Source organism: Delphinus delphis, chromosome 4 (assembly GCF_949987515.2).
Source record: "Delphinus delphis chromosome 4, mDelDel1.2, whole genome shotgun sequence".
Taxonomy (NCBI): Eukaryota; Metazoa; Chordata; class Mammalia; order Artiodactyla; family Delphinidae; genus Delphinus; species Delphinus delphis.
The window spans coordinates 112,460,865-112,476,970 of record NC_082686.1 but is presented as its reverse complement, the minus strand read 5'-3'; the positions used below and the strand labels follow the sequence as shown (position 1 = coordinate 112,476,970).

The window sequence follows — 16,106 nt, the reverse complement described above, 5'->3', positions numbered from 1 at the left end:
GAGGGCGGCTATGCTGGGGAAGAGGCAGAGATAGCCACTGGCATCTACGTGAATCACGCAGGACAGCATAGCGGCTGGAAGTCTCTTCAGTCTCTTCAGTGACACCGACGGCCATTCTCCGTCCTCCTCTATTCACTCTTACTCATCCAGCAAGCACTTATCCAGGCCTGGCTCGATGCTGTCCTCCTACAGAGGGGTCCACATGCTCTGCTTTGTTCTTTCCTTTCAGCAGCAAATCTGTTAACCTCGCTAACATCTTCAATGCCCACCCGCATTTCATCAGGGATTCCTGAGCGACAGGCTGTCCTCACACGGACACTTCTCCCCAGCCCACGACGGTCTGCCAGCGTCCACCAGCGCCAGCATCATCCATGCTTTTGCCCTGAGGAGTAAAGGTGAGCTGAGCTGCTCTTACCCTGAGGAAAGAATCCAAAGCGCCATTCTCCATGAACTCCGTGATGATCATGACCGGCCGACTCTTGGTGACCACGCCCTCCAGGCGAATGATGTTGGGATGGTCGAACTGGCCCATGATGCTCGCCTCGCTCAGAAAGTCCCGTCGCTGCTTCTCCGAGTACCCAGCCTTCAGTGTCTTGATGGCCACATTGATTTCCCTCTTGCCTGGAAGTTTCAAACGCCCCTTGTACACCTCTCCAAACTCTCCTGCAACAAGAATGCAATTATTACTCACTTCCTTCTGTCTGTGGAACCATGAGGGGAGGCAGCTTATCAAGAACAATGGTGCTCCAGGTGGAACGGTGATTAAGGTGGCAGAAAGGAAATAGTGTCCTCTCACTGTAATTGTGAGGTCCCAGCACTATGCAGTTCACGGCAAACACAGAAGGAATACCCAAATATGTTCTTTACCTCGGATCTCTTGGGTAACTAAAGTGAAATTTCAGACTCTATATGGGTTTGTTTTTCCTCATTTGTTTTTTCATTTGCATCCCAGATGAACAATTGAAATGAAATGGTCAGTTTCACTGTGGCAGAATCATAATTCATTTTTAGCAGAGCCTAGTGCAAGAATGTCCAGGGGTTATGGGATACGTTCAAGTACTTTAGTCCTCTGAATGAGATGTATAGCGTTTATGTTCCTACATTGCCCTGAAAGTGTTTGTGTCTATTGGGTCCCTCGGAAAACAGAAACTGAGGAGTAAGGAAGGTAAGTTAGCAGACACTGCAGGATAAAGGGGAGAGAAGTAGGATTGCCAGAGTCCCAGATCATGGTGCAGACCTGACTTTATGAAAAGAAGGGGGAAGCGGGAGTGGGCAAGGAGAGGCCCAGATTGCAGCACAGACCTGGTTGATGCAGACCTGACAGTCTCATCTAACCCAATGAGGAGCTTCAGAATAAAGAGTGCCCATTCCAGAAAGGCCCAGGCCCTAGCATCCCACTGTGCTCAGTCACTGACTGGGGCTGCCAGAAAGAACTGGGTCCCTGCGAGAAAGCCGAGGCAGATCTTGAAGGTGCTGCAGCAGGAGGCTGGCAGCTACCTGCACTCCTGGCAGCTGAACAGTGGCTTTTTCAAGCAGACACGAGCTGCACACCTCCATGGGTGCCACAGCATTTAAACATTTTTGCAGTAAAATCACCAAGAGTAAAAACAATTCTGGTGACACTATTTCACAGCTGCTTAAAAAATCTGTTGAATCCCATTCAACGTGCTTTCAAAAGTTATCTTATGATTTAACTTGGTTTTGTAACTTCAGTTCTTTCATGTGAAGCAATTTAGAATCTACTTGTAAGTGCATTGCAGAAACGGGTGTCAAAGGCCTGATAGGAGAAACATGGATTTCTGCTGGGAAAACTTTCTTTCTCACTTTCAGCTTCTGCAAGGCGATGATGGAGCAAACTGTGAGCAATCAGATACGTTACTGGCCGAATTAGAAAAGCAAGTTAACATCTGTGATTTAGTTGGGAACTTCTTATATTTTCTGCTGCATAGGTTGGAAGGAAGCTGCATGAAAGACCTGTGGATGCAGAACTGCTCCAGAGTCTATGGAACTTGTTAGAATCTAAGGCTGGAGTAGAGGTTGGCTTAAGCACCATTAGGAAGGTTTCAGCATGGACCTAAGATAGACAGCATGTGTAATACTGGTTTTGACATGAGATCACAACTGTTTGAGGTCAGACCAAGTCTCATTCATGTCCGTAACTTGTACACACCACTGAGGTGTCTGGTACGTGGTAGGTATGCCAATAAAAGTTGGGGTATCTTATTTATTATTATTTGTTTGGCTTTGCCCATTCTTGGGTTACAAACTGCTGGAGGCTCCAAAAGAAGTGGAGGTACCAGTATTTACATTTTTACAAAAGGCTGTTTATGGCAGCATCTCCTTCGACAGCCAAATACCATATGACCATAACCAGGGGGATGGCTGGAAAGGGACAGCCATCCTGCAGAATGCTAGGAGCTTCTGAAAACTAATAGAGGAGTGAGATGTATTGGCTTCAAAAATATCTGCATTACATTGCTAAGTGAAGCAGAAAAGAAGAGAAAGTTATATTAATAGAATGTGGTCTGTAGAATATGCCTGTAGGGGGGTGGTGAATGCCAAAAAAAACATTATGGAAAAAATTCATAGCAAATTTACTTTCAACTTCAAATTATTTTAAAAATTGGTTACACTAGAATGGTGGGAATAGGAGTGGGGAAGTATGGGTTAGTAAACTTTAGTTACTTTTTCGTTTAAATTGTTACAATAAGCATTGTCTTTGCAGTTCAAATGAGTAAAATTTGAAGAAGAGTACTGAATAACAACCACCTGTCATATATGTGTGCTTCTCTATGTATATATATTTGTGTAGAGTATGTATATGTATGTATGTATACAAACTTGTGTATATATGTGCATATATGTATGTGTCTGTATGCATTTGTGCATATATTGTATATATGGATGTGTCTCTATATATTTTTGTATGTATATATATGTGTCTGTGTATAGAGATATATGGAATCCATCTCTCTGACACCTGCACCTAGTAGTTATTCAATAACTATGAGCTGAATGAATACAGCTTGCATATTTAATAAGCATACTAATTGAAGAATATCAGTATTTCTTCCCTGTTGTCATACTAATGACTTCTATTTTCTTTTAGTAAAAAGACACGGTTGAGAGTGAGGGGAAAGTATGCTAATATTTCTTCTTGGGGGAGATAGTACACCAGAATGTCTTGACTACCTGCTCTGTGCCAGGTACCGTGCTGGGCTCTTTGCATGTCTTAATCCTCACAGCACCTTCATGAGCTGGGTATTATTATGCCCATTTTACTAATAAGGAAACTGAGGCACGACGAAAACATGCCTCAAACCCCACATCTGTGAGGCAGAGCCAGGGATACTCCCTGGGCCTATCCCTTTTCCTGCCATACCGCCTCTCAGAAGGTGTGTTCGGTTAGCAGTGCCACAGGGAAGAGAGCTGGGTGGATGTGAAGTCACAATGCAGGGCCCACTGTGCTCCAACTGTGCAAGTCCTAACCATTCATATGCAGTTACTGTTATAGTGACTCAGTAACCAGGGAACAGCAAACACAGTGTGACTGAGACAGGCTGGGATCTGGGACCCTTTGCTGCAGTGCTGCAGTGCTTGCACCTGGACACACCTCTCCTCAAGCAACAAAATACAAAGAAACTGTATGGGACTAAAAATAACTGCATGCATGCGCAGTTTGGGCAAAATTATGGACAAAAGATACAAAGAGACCAAGAAACCCAACTGCCACTTTTGCAGAGCCCGGAGCAAGAGCAAGGAGTCGGGAGCAAAAACAGGGCACTGCGCATGCCCCCTGCACACCACACCTCCTAAGGGGTGGGCAAAACACCAAAGCCACCCCTCCAGACTGACCCCTGAACACACACCGTATAAGGAGCAAGCTCGCCCCTCCTGAGGGAGCTAGCAAGCAGGGAAACTGTTGTTTGTTCCCACTCCCCTCTGCTGTAGCAAGGGTCACAGTAAAGCCTTGCCTGAATTTCTCGTCTGGCCTCTAGTCAATTTTTATTGATTGGGGAAGGCCAAGAACCCTGGTTGGCATCAGGACTACCTTATAGACAAATATCATATTCATGGAAAGTTCCTGCCCGGCTAGTCAGATGAGATCAGAATATTTAGGAATCAGAATATTTATGAATTTCTACACATCAGTCTGGGGAGTGTGTAAAAGTGCCCCAGGTGAATCTGCTATTCCCCACAACATACACATAAACTCCCCAGTTGAGGACTTCTGTTATATACCAGCGTTCCCAAAGTTGGCTGCCCACTGCAATCCCCTGGGAAGCTTACAAAGCACAGAGGCCTGGGTCCCACCTCCAGGAATTCTGTTTAGTTCGTCTGGGTGCAGCCTGGGCACGGACATAGTTAAAAGCTGCTCGCAGGAGCAGCTACGTAATTTGCAGGGCCTGGTACAAAATGAAAATGCAGGACTCCCTGTTCAAAATTTATTAAGAAGTTCAACACGGTGACAGCAGAGCATTAAACTAAGTGTGGGCCCTGCTGAGCATGGGACTCCGTGCGACCACACAGGTCCCATGAAACCAGGCCTAGCTGCCCAGGTGGTTCTGAGGAACAGCCAACGTTGAGAGCCAGGGGTCTAAACCACCCAAGCGTGTTTCAAACGGATTAGGGAACTGCTAAAGGCCCTGGAGTACGTGGAATTCATCCCTACACCTTTGAATTCATTTGAAAGCAGTGCTTGCCTACAAGCTGCCTTTCACTGCACAGGGCCTGACACATAGTGTGGGCTTTGTAGCTGTGAGCGGAGAGAAAGAAGAGAAGGAAGCAAGAAATCAATGAAGGTGTGGCTTTGCAAAGTCCTATCTGTATAGAGCAGTATGGGCTACGTATATTCGTTTCCTAATTGACAAATGTCATGTCATTGTTTAATCTTTGTGGCTGACTGGTCTTCAGGTTCAGTGTTCCTAATACTTTAGCTCCAAATTATATCCTCTGTAGGGGTCTCATCATATAGATTTTTGAAATTATAAAATAAAAACGTGCTCTCCTGAGAGGATTTTTAGGGCAGTGAAATTACTCTATATGAAATTAAATGGTGGATACACGTCATTATACATTTGTTTAAATCCATAGAATGTACAACATCAAGAGTGAACCTTGGGCTTCCCTGGTGGCGCAGTGGTTGAGAGTCCGCCTGCCGATGCAGGGGACACGGGTTCGTGCCCCGGTCCGGGAAGATCCCACATGCCACGGAGCGGCTGGGCCCGTGAGCCATGGCTGCTGAGCCTGCGCGTCCGGAGCCTGTGCTCCGCAACGGGAGAGGCCACAACAGTGAGAGGCCCGCATACCGCAAAAAAAAAAAAAAAAAACAAAAAAGAGTGAACCTTCACTGTGGACCTTGGGTGATAATGATGTATCAGTGTAGGTTTATCAATTGTAACCAATGTACCACTCTGCGGGGAGATGTTGATAATGTAAGAGGCTATGCATGTGTGGGGCAGGGCATATATGGGAAATCTCTGTACCTTCCACTCAATTTTGCTGTGAACCTAAAACTGCTCCAGAAAATAAAGTCTTTTTTTTTTTTTTTTTTGCGGTACACGGTCCTCTCACTGTTGTGGCCTCTCCCATTGTGGAGCACAGGCTCCGGACGCGCAGGCTCAGCAGCCATGGCTCACGGGCCCAGCCGCTCCGTGGCATGTGGGATCTTCCCGGACCGGGGCACGAACCCGTGTCCCCTGCATCGGCAGGCGGACTCTCAACCACTGCGCCACCAGGGAAGCCCATAAAGTCTTTTTAAAAAAAGAAAGTGCTCTCCTTGGGTTGGGAGAGATGGGTTCTGTATCGTTACTGCTCTTGGAAATCTGCTCTATAATCACTGGAAAGCAGCGGCTTAAAGGATGGTGATTCTGTAAAAATAGCTCTTTTTCTGTGTCTGACAAAGAAATGACTTCATATTCCCCAAGCCCGGAGGTTTTCCAACCACCAACTGCAAAGGAAGTCACTTAATCCACAGTCCTTACGCAGAGGCTGTGCTCCACCCTGTAATTAAGTGGCCCTCATTGCAGCTGGGGCAAACTCTGGCCAGAAGAAGAAACTCTGGGGGAAGAAGCTTGAGTCTACACCATCCTCCCTTCCTTCCCCGCCCACTGGACCTGGGGCAGGGTGCTTCCCTTGTTCAGCCTCAGCTTTCTCAGCTCTGTTGGACAAAAGGACCTGATCAACTGTGGGGCCTTCCTAACAGGGCGTGGGGGCTCTGAAAAAGTGCTTTGTAAACTACACACTGTTGGAGACACAGGAAAAGACAATCCAGGGGTAGAGAGTGGGGTGGGAAGCGAGGGTAGGGTCATGGGGTAGGGAGTGGGGATGGGTAGTGGAAGAGAAAAGGTAGCAAACATAGGTTTCTGTAGCCTAGCGGAACTTGAAGGAGGCTGATCCAAGACACAGCAGAGCATCTTGCCAGGGGTGCTGGGAAGTCCCCCTGCCAGGTATCTGGGCATGGAGGGTGTCTTCAGGTAAGCCCGGGGTGTTAAAGTCTGGGGTCTCTGGCCCCCTAGCACCGCCACAGACTCCTAGGGAGTGGGAGTCGACGGGCCCTTTTTAGTAGCAAACAGAAAACCAAGACCTTGTGTCACTTGCAATCTGACTGCTGTCACCTGTGATCTTTGACTTCAGGTTCACACACTTTGCTCAGGGAACTATTTTTGCTTTTGGGACACCTTTCCTGTCATTAGGGCCAGAACTTGAGGTCTGTGGTGCTTCGATTTGCCATGATCTGAACTCTATAGAGCTTGCTTTCATATGAGCTCCAAAACATGGCCATCCATTTTCCATCTTTTCAGGAAAAATTCTTAATGCCTAAAAAATATTTTCAACAAATGAAGCATTAGTATTATATTTATTTATTTTTATTTTGGCCGCACTGTGAGGCTTGTGGGATCTTAGTTCCCCAACCGGGGATTGAACCCGGGGCCACGACAGTAAAAGCACTGAGTCCTAATGACTGGACCACTAGAGAACGCCCCAGCATTATATTTAAAATAGATACTTACAGGAAATGACTGGGTAGTGGTTATGGTTAGTTCTTTCTGTACAGCTTGCTGACTGATAGTAATTGCAGCCAACCTAACTTTGGTCTGGCTGGACTCTGATTGGCACACATCTTTGCAGCTGACCTTGGACCCTCTCCCACAGCCAAACAACCTCTTGGCTAGGACTGGCACTAAACTAGCTCCAGCTTCGTGCCAGTGATTCTTAGCAATTGTTCTCAAAGTGTGGCTCCTGTCCAACAGCATCAGCATCACCTGGAAACCTGTTAGGAAATGCAGATTTTCAAGCCCCATTTATATCCAACGGGATCAAAAGTTCAGTACAGGGCCCTGTGACTTGGGTTTCAACTTGCCTCCAGGTGATTCTGATGCCTGGCTCCGGTTTGAGAACCGTGGCCCTCAGGGCTGTCAGCTGAGTGTCATTTTGCCAGTTCCTGTCACTGCCCTCCCAGACAGCTGCTGAAATTATTCCCTACAAGTTTCAGCTCCTTGACAAAGTGAGGAAGAGAGAAAAAGTGGCTCAGCAGCGTTAAATGCCTCAACTATTATATGTAAAATCAGAAGGAAAGAATTTTCAATTTTTGAAAATGAAACATCCAACCTGCCAGCAGACATTTCAAGCACTAGCTGTTGGCTATGTGCCGCGTGGATCCACACACAATTTCAGTCTTTTTTTTTTTTTTTTTAGCAGCATTGTGAAGTCACACTGCCTTAGGGAGGGAAAAAGGAAAGCAGAGCTTCTCACTACTAGTTCAAGCTTCCACCGGAAAAGAAACTTTTGAAGAATTAATTTAAACTAGGTTTTTAAAGTATGATTTCCAGCAAGTTTTCACACTGTCCTGTGCAAGGTAGGTTATGCTAAACCAGGGATAGTAAAACCATGACAGGCATTCCACCACCTCCTGTCCTTGCACCCAGGACAGACATTACTAATTGATCACAACCCTATTTCTCCTCAGCAGAGTTCCCCAGGTACCCATTGCCAGGCTACTGGGGTTGGCAAATGAGATGGAATCTAATTAATAGCCACGGTGCCCACAATACCTAATATGTAGATGGCGAGAGTAAACCTAGCTTTCTCTTTTCTCATAGCTTCTTGTATTCATTAGACAACCACATACCTAGATATTACTTATTTTCTTAATATAAGCAAGCACACATAATTAAAAATGGTAAATATCTTGGCCCTCATTGTTATCCTTCTTAAGGAAATAACTGATCATACTAGAATAGGAGGACCAGAGGATGGGACAAGGGTATTCTAGGAAGAACATGCTCTCCCCAGGGCATCTTTGTGGCACCACCATATGGGAATACTGAATTCTAGGAGAGTCCCGTCATTTCCATCCAAGAGGCTTGGGTATTCCAAACTGCTAGCTAGAGTTTGCCATCAGAAACAATGTCTCTATACTTAGCTGCCATTTTCCAGAACAGTGACAAAAGTAGCAGGTAGTGTGGGAGTTACGTTCACCAGACTAAGATCAACCTTATCTGGGTTTCAGTTTTTGCTCTACCGTTAACTCAGTCCAACCAGTAGCATGGCCTTTGGCAAGCTGTTCACTGAATGTGGATATCCTTACCAGCCTACAAATGCACGCGCGCACACAGATGTGCATGCACACACACACACACACACACACACAAACTAACACACAGGGCTAACAGGGCCATTATGAGAGTTGAATGAGACAATGCTTGTAAAGTATGTACATGTTGAGTGCATGCCAGTTATATTAATCATACTTACAGGCAATATCTATTTGATCTGCTCCTCTGGAAACCCTTCCTGCTGTGATTCTTATCCAGTGTGAGGCTACCCTCATCCTGCCCATCCTCGGTCTGAGTGAGCCCAAGAGAGTCAGGCTGGCAGGTGACTTTCTATCAAATCATCCTCAAGAAACACATCCTCTTCTTCAAAGAGAAATGGTGGGCCTTGCTGGCCCCATTCCACCCATATACATCACAAATTCCCTCTCCCCAGCTCTCCTTACCCAGCCCTCTCACCTCAAGCCTCTTTCTCCTTCACAGTAAGCCATCCATGGACATGCTGGACCAGCAGCTGCTGCGTCAGGGGAGGATGTGTTTATTAATTAAAATACAACTGGCATGTCTCCCCTTGGATGACCCCTTATGGTGACACCTCTATTTTCATGCATTTGTCATGCTCAGGGCTGCTACATACAGTTATGTAGGTTGCACACGGCATGACCCAGGAGCACCATTCATGCTGTAGAGCCCAATTAGACATGGCAGCTCTGCTTTACGCTCTGGGCATGTCTGCAGATCAAACCAATCAGAATTAAGCATTGGGGCTTCCCTGGTGGTGCAGTGGTTGGGAGTCCGCCTGCCGATTCAGGGGACGCGGGTTCGTGCCCCGGTCCGGGAGGATCCCACCCGCGGCTGGGCCCGTGAGCCATGGCCGCTGAGCCTGCGTGTCCGGAGCCTGTGCAACGGGAGAGGCCACAACAGTGAGAGGCCCGCGTACCGCAAAAAAACAAACAAACAAAATGAATTAAGCATTGGATCAGAACTCCACAGGTCAATTGAAGCTGACCTGTGAGTGACTCCTATGAGTCAGATTCATGGTTAAAAAAGCTGACATTCTCCAAAGATATCAGATGGCCGTCTGCCCTCTCTAAAGGGACTTCAATCATTTCCATCATCTGCAGGGAAAAGAGGAAGGATCAGCCTTCCTCATTCCAGTAGGCTTCTTTCAGAGCACTGAACGACTCATAACCTCACTCAACCTCTCTCTAGTCTCTCTGCATTCTCCCAAACTCCACCCAGTTCTCCAAATTCTTATCCCTGTTATGGTTTTCCCCCAAAGACATTCAACCCTACACAACAAATATTTAACTGAGTACCTGAGTGCCACACCAGGCCAAGCATGGGACTCACAGAAGTACTTAAGTTTCATCACTCCCATGGAACTTTAAGCACGGTGATAAAAGAGGGTCACTAAACAAATAATTACATAATGATTAATGAGCTAATTATACAGTAGGCCCTTGAGCAACATGGGTTTGAACTGCACAGGTCCACTTATATGCAGAATTCTTTTCAATAGGTACTACAGTACTACGCTATCCACAGCTGGTTGATTCCAGGGATGTGGACCCATGGATACAGAGGGCTGCCTGTCAAGTTATACACGCAGATTTTCAACAGCTCATGGGGGTCGATGCACCTAACCTCTGTGTTGTTCTAGGGTCAAATGTAATTCAGTCCTCTTGATTGGTGTCACACCTGGCTCACAGTGATTTGTTATTTATTCCTTTGTTCAATATCCTCAACAACTGTAGAAGAAACTTTGGAGGTTGGTGCCATTCTTCAACCTTATAGTTTTTAGATTTTACTCTATTGGCCTTTACTCACAAGCACAACCTCCAGTCCCACACCCTGGGGGCCAGGCAGCCCCCCTCTCCCTTCAAGGTGTTTAACCTGATGGCCCTCGCTTCTGGTCACAACCTCCATGCCACCAAGCCCACTGGTCACTCCTTTTGCCATGTGTGGGTACATTCCGGTTTAGATGAGTTTACTCACTGCAAAGCAGCCTTCCTTACCACCCTTGATCCCAGCATCGGCCATCTCAAAACTTCTCCACGTTTCCAAGCCCCATAACTGGTCTGCATGCCTCTGAGTCCTTACCTACCATTTCTCAGCACCCCTTCCAGTCCAATCGAAACACAGGTTCATCAGGTTCTTCTCCCCCCTCACTCCTACCACCCACCCTGATCAGAAAGCAGCCCACTTGCCATTTTCTACAGGATAAAATCCATACTGCAGTCTCTGGATTGCTAAGCCTCAGCCTGATTCCAGACTTAATGCTTGATTCCTACCTTCAGGAACCCCCTCCCTAGCAGCCTCCTCTCAGCCTTGTTCTCAGAATGTGCCGCACAGAGTGTCAGCCCATCCACAGCCTCCAAGCCCTTGGGGGACTCTTCCCTGAGTCCTCTCCGGCCATCAAGCCTCTCCTCCTCCCACCTCCGGGGCTGCGTGTTCTCTGGTCCCTTGTCTTAGCTCTCAGTCTCCTCCCCTCCTCTCGTGGAGTGGGACTGTGTTAGACACTAACATATCAGCTGGGATTATTAGGCACTGAGTGTGTTTTCCAGAATCCACCACAGTCACAGGCTGTGATCTTTTGAATTCTCAACCTAATCCCTCCTGCAACAAACATAGCCCTCTCCTCTGGATCTGTTCTCAGCAGGAATGGGCCAGTTTTTCTGCAACCTCTTTGAAATTATCTTGCACCTTCTGGAAGGCCGGAGTGTGCTGGTAAGCATTCAACTACCAGCTCTCCAGAAAACGAAGAAACAAAGACCCCTGATTTGTAGCATTTACTAATTCTCACGGTGTAAATACTCCTCCCATGGCTAATGTCAAACTACCAACATGATGCCACCGAACAAAGGGCTGGAAAAGGATGCACACAATTGGCTCCTGCGAAGTAGTGCAAGCTGGCTCCAGCACACCACTGCTGGAAAGTCATGGTCATTCCCCTCCTTTTGTCATTTAATTTTCCTCTTCTGTCTCATCCTCTCATGAGTTTCACAGAAACTTACTTTCTCTACTAGCTTCCATGCTTGAAAGCTCAGGCCACAGGTGATCTCCTTTGTGAAGTCTTCCTGATGCCCCAACTCACTCCCAGAACAGGGAGCTAAACACTGCTCTATGTTGGTCACAACCTTTGCACATACCTGTGTTGTGGGTTGTGTGAAATAGTGAGCATGTTACTGGCCTGTTTCTCCCCAAGACTGTCAGACCTCTGAAGAGGAGAGTGTCTGTTCTTCTCCACACCCACATGCAAAAATTATTCAATAAGAGCTTATTGAGGGAAGGTGGGAAGGAATAGAAGGAAGGAAGGAGAAATGATTTCTGATTCTTCTTCTCATGTTGTGTTACCATTTTGCATCCCAGATTTGGTCCCCCGAGCCGAATCTGCCAGGTGGCTAAGGGAAATATTGCCAATTACACTGCATAAATGTTACCTTACAAATTTTTTTTTTTTAAACTCAACTTTCACACCAGCTCTTTTAGCACAATGTGAAGTCAGTCTCAGTAAGGCAGGGCGTGGGAGAAGCAGGGGTGGTGACAGAGAGAAAGAACCGGAGAGTGGAGAGAGGTTGACACCAGCCAGGAGTGTCTCCTGTTGAAACTGCATCAAGTTACACATAGTGAATTCATATCCGCAGGGATTAGCTCTGTGATTTCTGAATCGTGAGCAGATGGGTGTCAGGTAGAGGGCGGTCAGCAGCACCTGGGTGGAAGTCTTTATCCCAAGCTGCTGGCCATCTTATAAATTGCTGCATGTATCAACCCTCCCTGGGATCAGGTGAGCCATGGTGGGGACTGAGCCTTCTTTGAGCAGAATGCACAAAAACGGCAGCATCAGCAAATGCTACCCAGCATCCAGCAGTTGGTGGGCTCACTCCAAGTTGCCACTCCCCAGCAGGGTCATAAAGTGAGAAGGCTCTTTACTCCTCCCCTGACAAAGTCGGGAGGGGGGCTGACGTGTGCTCTCTGGGATGAAATGCAGTCCAGAACACATTGCTCTAAGCACATGACATAAATAACAACATTAAAATTGCTATCACCATTGCCACATGACATAACAACAATGAACAACGTGGAGGAATAGCATGCCAGACTGAACGCCCTCTCACCCTGCCCAACGCTCTTTCAAGTTTACTGGAGAAGTCTGAGCCCCTATGAGTCATCAAATTTAGCTGGGATCCAGCCTTCCAAGGCATGATCCTTAGGTCTGTCAGTGTCTAAGGGGGAACAGAAAATTATCTGCACAGAAGTGAATGTCGTGGTTCAGTATTTAATGAAAGTCAATGGGAAATATGTATAGACTCATGTGGATCAGATTATGGTCAGCTGGCTGGAACATGTGAGGGGTTGGTAGGAAGAGAGTTGTGTGTCCTGATAGGGAGAGTCCCAGCACCCACCACAGGGATGCCATGAGTTTGGAGCTCTTTAAGAGGGAAATCAGAGCATGAGGATGGTGGCTTAATGGGGCAAGCTTTCAAATGTGACTTTCAATTTCACAGATGGATTTTTGAACCCTCAGTGCATTAAGAGAGGCAATGAATGGAAAGAGTGTGACTTTCCCCCTAAAGACAATATATGGAGTGGCTGTCTGGAAGACTTTGACTAAACATATTTTATGGAGTTTAAAATATTATTCGGAGAGACAACCCCATGGCTCTCCAAATACTGACGTGAAAAAAAGCACTTCCATACATATGAACTATAAAGAAGAATACAACATATGAGTGAAGAGAGATTGAATAGTGGCTAATACAATTTAAAGAAGAAGAGAAGACAAAGAATGTTGTAGAAACAAAAGTAGGAAAGAGGACACAAAGCAAACACATCTTTGAGAAGATTCAGAAAAGATAGCAGAGGGGGCAGTAAAGAGATTACTTCCAAAGGAATGATATTTTGGGATATTTTACTCATTTACATCAATAAGGCTGTATCTATTGCCCAACTGACTCAACTACTGATCCATTAAAGGAAGATGAAAATTTTAGATCAGTCTTTAGGTAGAATTTCCTAAGAGCATCTCAGGCAGTTAGTTCTCTGCTGGGCTGGGTTTCTATTCCAATGCAGGGAGATGGATGAGAGCACACGTTTTGGGGACAGAAATGTGTCTTGTATTACCATCCATATCATAGATCTTTTGTTTAAAAATATGGACATGGGTGAGCGTTCTTCTGGAAATAGTGGTCCCTCTTCAGTTTATCATGGTCTGCCTCCAAATCCATGTACATCAGAAAAGGAGAACTGAAAGTGTGGGAAGAAATCTTGGCCCAAAGCCATGGAGATATGAGAGTCAGTGAAGGGGATACTAGGTCCAGCTTCTAGAAATGTATATTTCTCAGTTGGTTATCCTATTTCTCTCTCTTTATCTGCATTTGGTGGTCCATTTCCAAAGCTATTTCTGAACCTTTTTAGACTAGAGTTGACTTCTCTGCAATACCAAATAAGCTTGGACACCACGAACAAGCTCCCCAAACGATTCTTAGACTCACATTGTAGATGGCTTAGACGTATCTTCTGGGGAAAAAGATGGTAGAGAACACCCAGAGCGGTGGGAAGAGGTTGTTTGGACACCAAGAGAACAGAAAGGAGGGGAGGGGAGAGCCATACCTGCTCCGATGACCTCTTCGATTTTCACAAAAGAGACATCAATCTCCTTGGCAAACTCCCGGACAGCTTCGTTGGGGTCCTCATAAGTGAAGGGGTCAATGTAGATCTTCATCCCTGGGGAGCCTTTTTAGAGGAGATAAGCAGGGTTAACATCCCAAAGAGGACATGGTGGTCATTAAGCACTGGCTGATGTCCCCAGCTGTAAGGGTATGACCGGGGCAGGGGTGTCTCTCCTACATATAGGGCTGCCTCTCTTTTCCTTGCTGGGCCTCCCCATCTCCCTTCCCTCTGGGCCACGCTAGCCTGGTTCTCTGTCCTCTACTTCTCCTCTGTATTTTCTTCTGTTTTTGAGCTCTTGATGAAATGTGGAGCAGATTACTTATAAATGACAGATTGGGACCAGTTCCCACACCGGGCACTCACAGAAGGCAAAGAAGCTGATTGATGCCAACCAAATGCATTAGCAGAAAAGTGGTGGTAAAATGGTAGGGCAGATATCAATATTATCAACTTGACAACTTTCCTGAGTGGAGGCCACCATTAAGGTTATAACTTACGGCTGTGTCCAGGGCTGGAAGAGGGATGAGGATGGATTTTTAAAAAAAAAAAGAAAGAAATTGCTATTAGAAAAACCTCAAGATAGGAGTGCTAAGCCAGTATACCAGAAGAGAAAATGGGAAGAGAAAAGCATAGAAAACACTGGGAGAGGAAAGAGCAAAGTCTACATAGAAAAAAAATGAGGTGGAATGAAAGAAAAATGGTGATTGAACCCCCATGCCCTCAGACACAGTGAAGTATGAAAAGTGAATAAAATGGTGAATGAGAAATACATAAAGGAATATGGACTTTGTCACTGATGTTTACAGTGGCAAGATAAATAGGTGTGCACGGGGACAAAATAGAGAATCGTCATTGAAGAAAATATACATTCAAAAAGTGGAGGAGAGGGGACAAAAGAAAGGAAATGGAATCCAAAAACAAATGGATTCATCACAATGTCGTTTTTCACCGTGTTGGATGTGTCATTAGGCAAGAATGGAGATGGTTTTCCTGGCGGTGATGTAGTGGGAGCTGAGCTTCGAAAGCTGCTCAGCACGGTCTGGCATCGCATTCTTGGGAAGAGCAGCCATTTTCCCTGCCCGTCGCTGCTGTCTGGTTCGTGGAAGAGTCAGGTCAGCAGGGCAGGCAGGTGTGCAAAAGCCCAAGTGCTGTGCCCGCGGTGGAGGCTGGATCTCAGGTTCCCCGAGCTGAGCTCCTCTCAGCGCACACTTCCCACCCGGCCACCGTGGCTTCTTCTCAGTGAGTCCCAGCCCTGAGCGCGTGGTCTAATTTTGACATCTTTCATCCAAAAAACTTCTGGTGACTCTACAGATCCCCCAGATTAATGTTGCCCTGATCACCAGTTCAGGCCAGAATACAATCCAGAGGGAGGAGGAAGATGCAGCAAACAATTAAAGGGGGATATGTTTTGAAAGTCAAAGAGAACCAGGTGCTCTGACCAGAGGAATTGCTTCTTTTGAAAGCTGGGTTATTCCCAGTCATGAAATGAAAGCACTCCAAGCACGCTAGGTGGCTTGCTTTAGGGTGGTCGACGTCACTCTAGAATGCTCTTTGAAAACTTGGGGATGACAACATTGACTTTGGAATCTGCTGATTGAACTTTGGACAAAGCAAATCCTCATCTTTATAATAGAATGTTCTGATCCCTGGGGGGATGGAGGGAGGGAGAGAGGGGGAGAGAGAGAGAGAGAGAGAGAGAGAGAGGGAGAGTTTACTTTAATAACAGTGGACAAAGGGGAAAACAGAATTGGAGGTTCATCCCTTTCTCCTTTGGTGTGGAGAACAAGTGAAGTGCAGGAAGGATTGAAACCACATAGAAAGTCTAACAACCGAGACCAGTATCTACAGGCAGTCTCACTTTGGGTTTCTCCAGAAGCA

The 16,106-nt window shown here is 46.2% G+C and overlaps 1 protein-coding gene across 1 annotated transcript in view; it reads right to left on the bottom strand.

Moving 5' to 3' along the window:
- Positions 1–16,106, bottom strand: part of EPHB1 (EPH receptor B1) — a 291,623-nt gene that overhangs the window by 53,984 nt on the left and 221,533 nt on the right. The window contains exons 10-11 of the mRNA XM_060010164.1: positions 14,169–14,291; positions 416–663 (exon numbers count right to left, since the gene is read on the bottom strand). Coding sequence (XP_059866147.1) covers positions 416–663; positions 14,169–14,291 — 371 coding nt within the window. The remainder of the gene's footprint in view (positions 1–415; positions 664–14,168; positions 14,292–16,106) is intronic.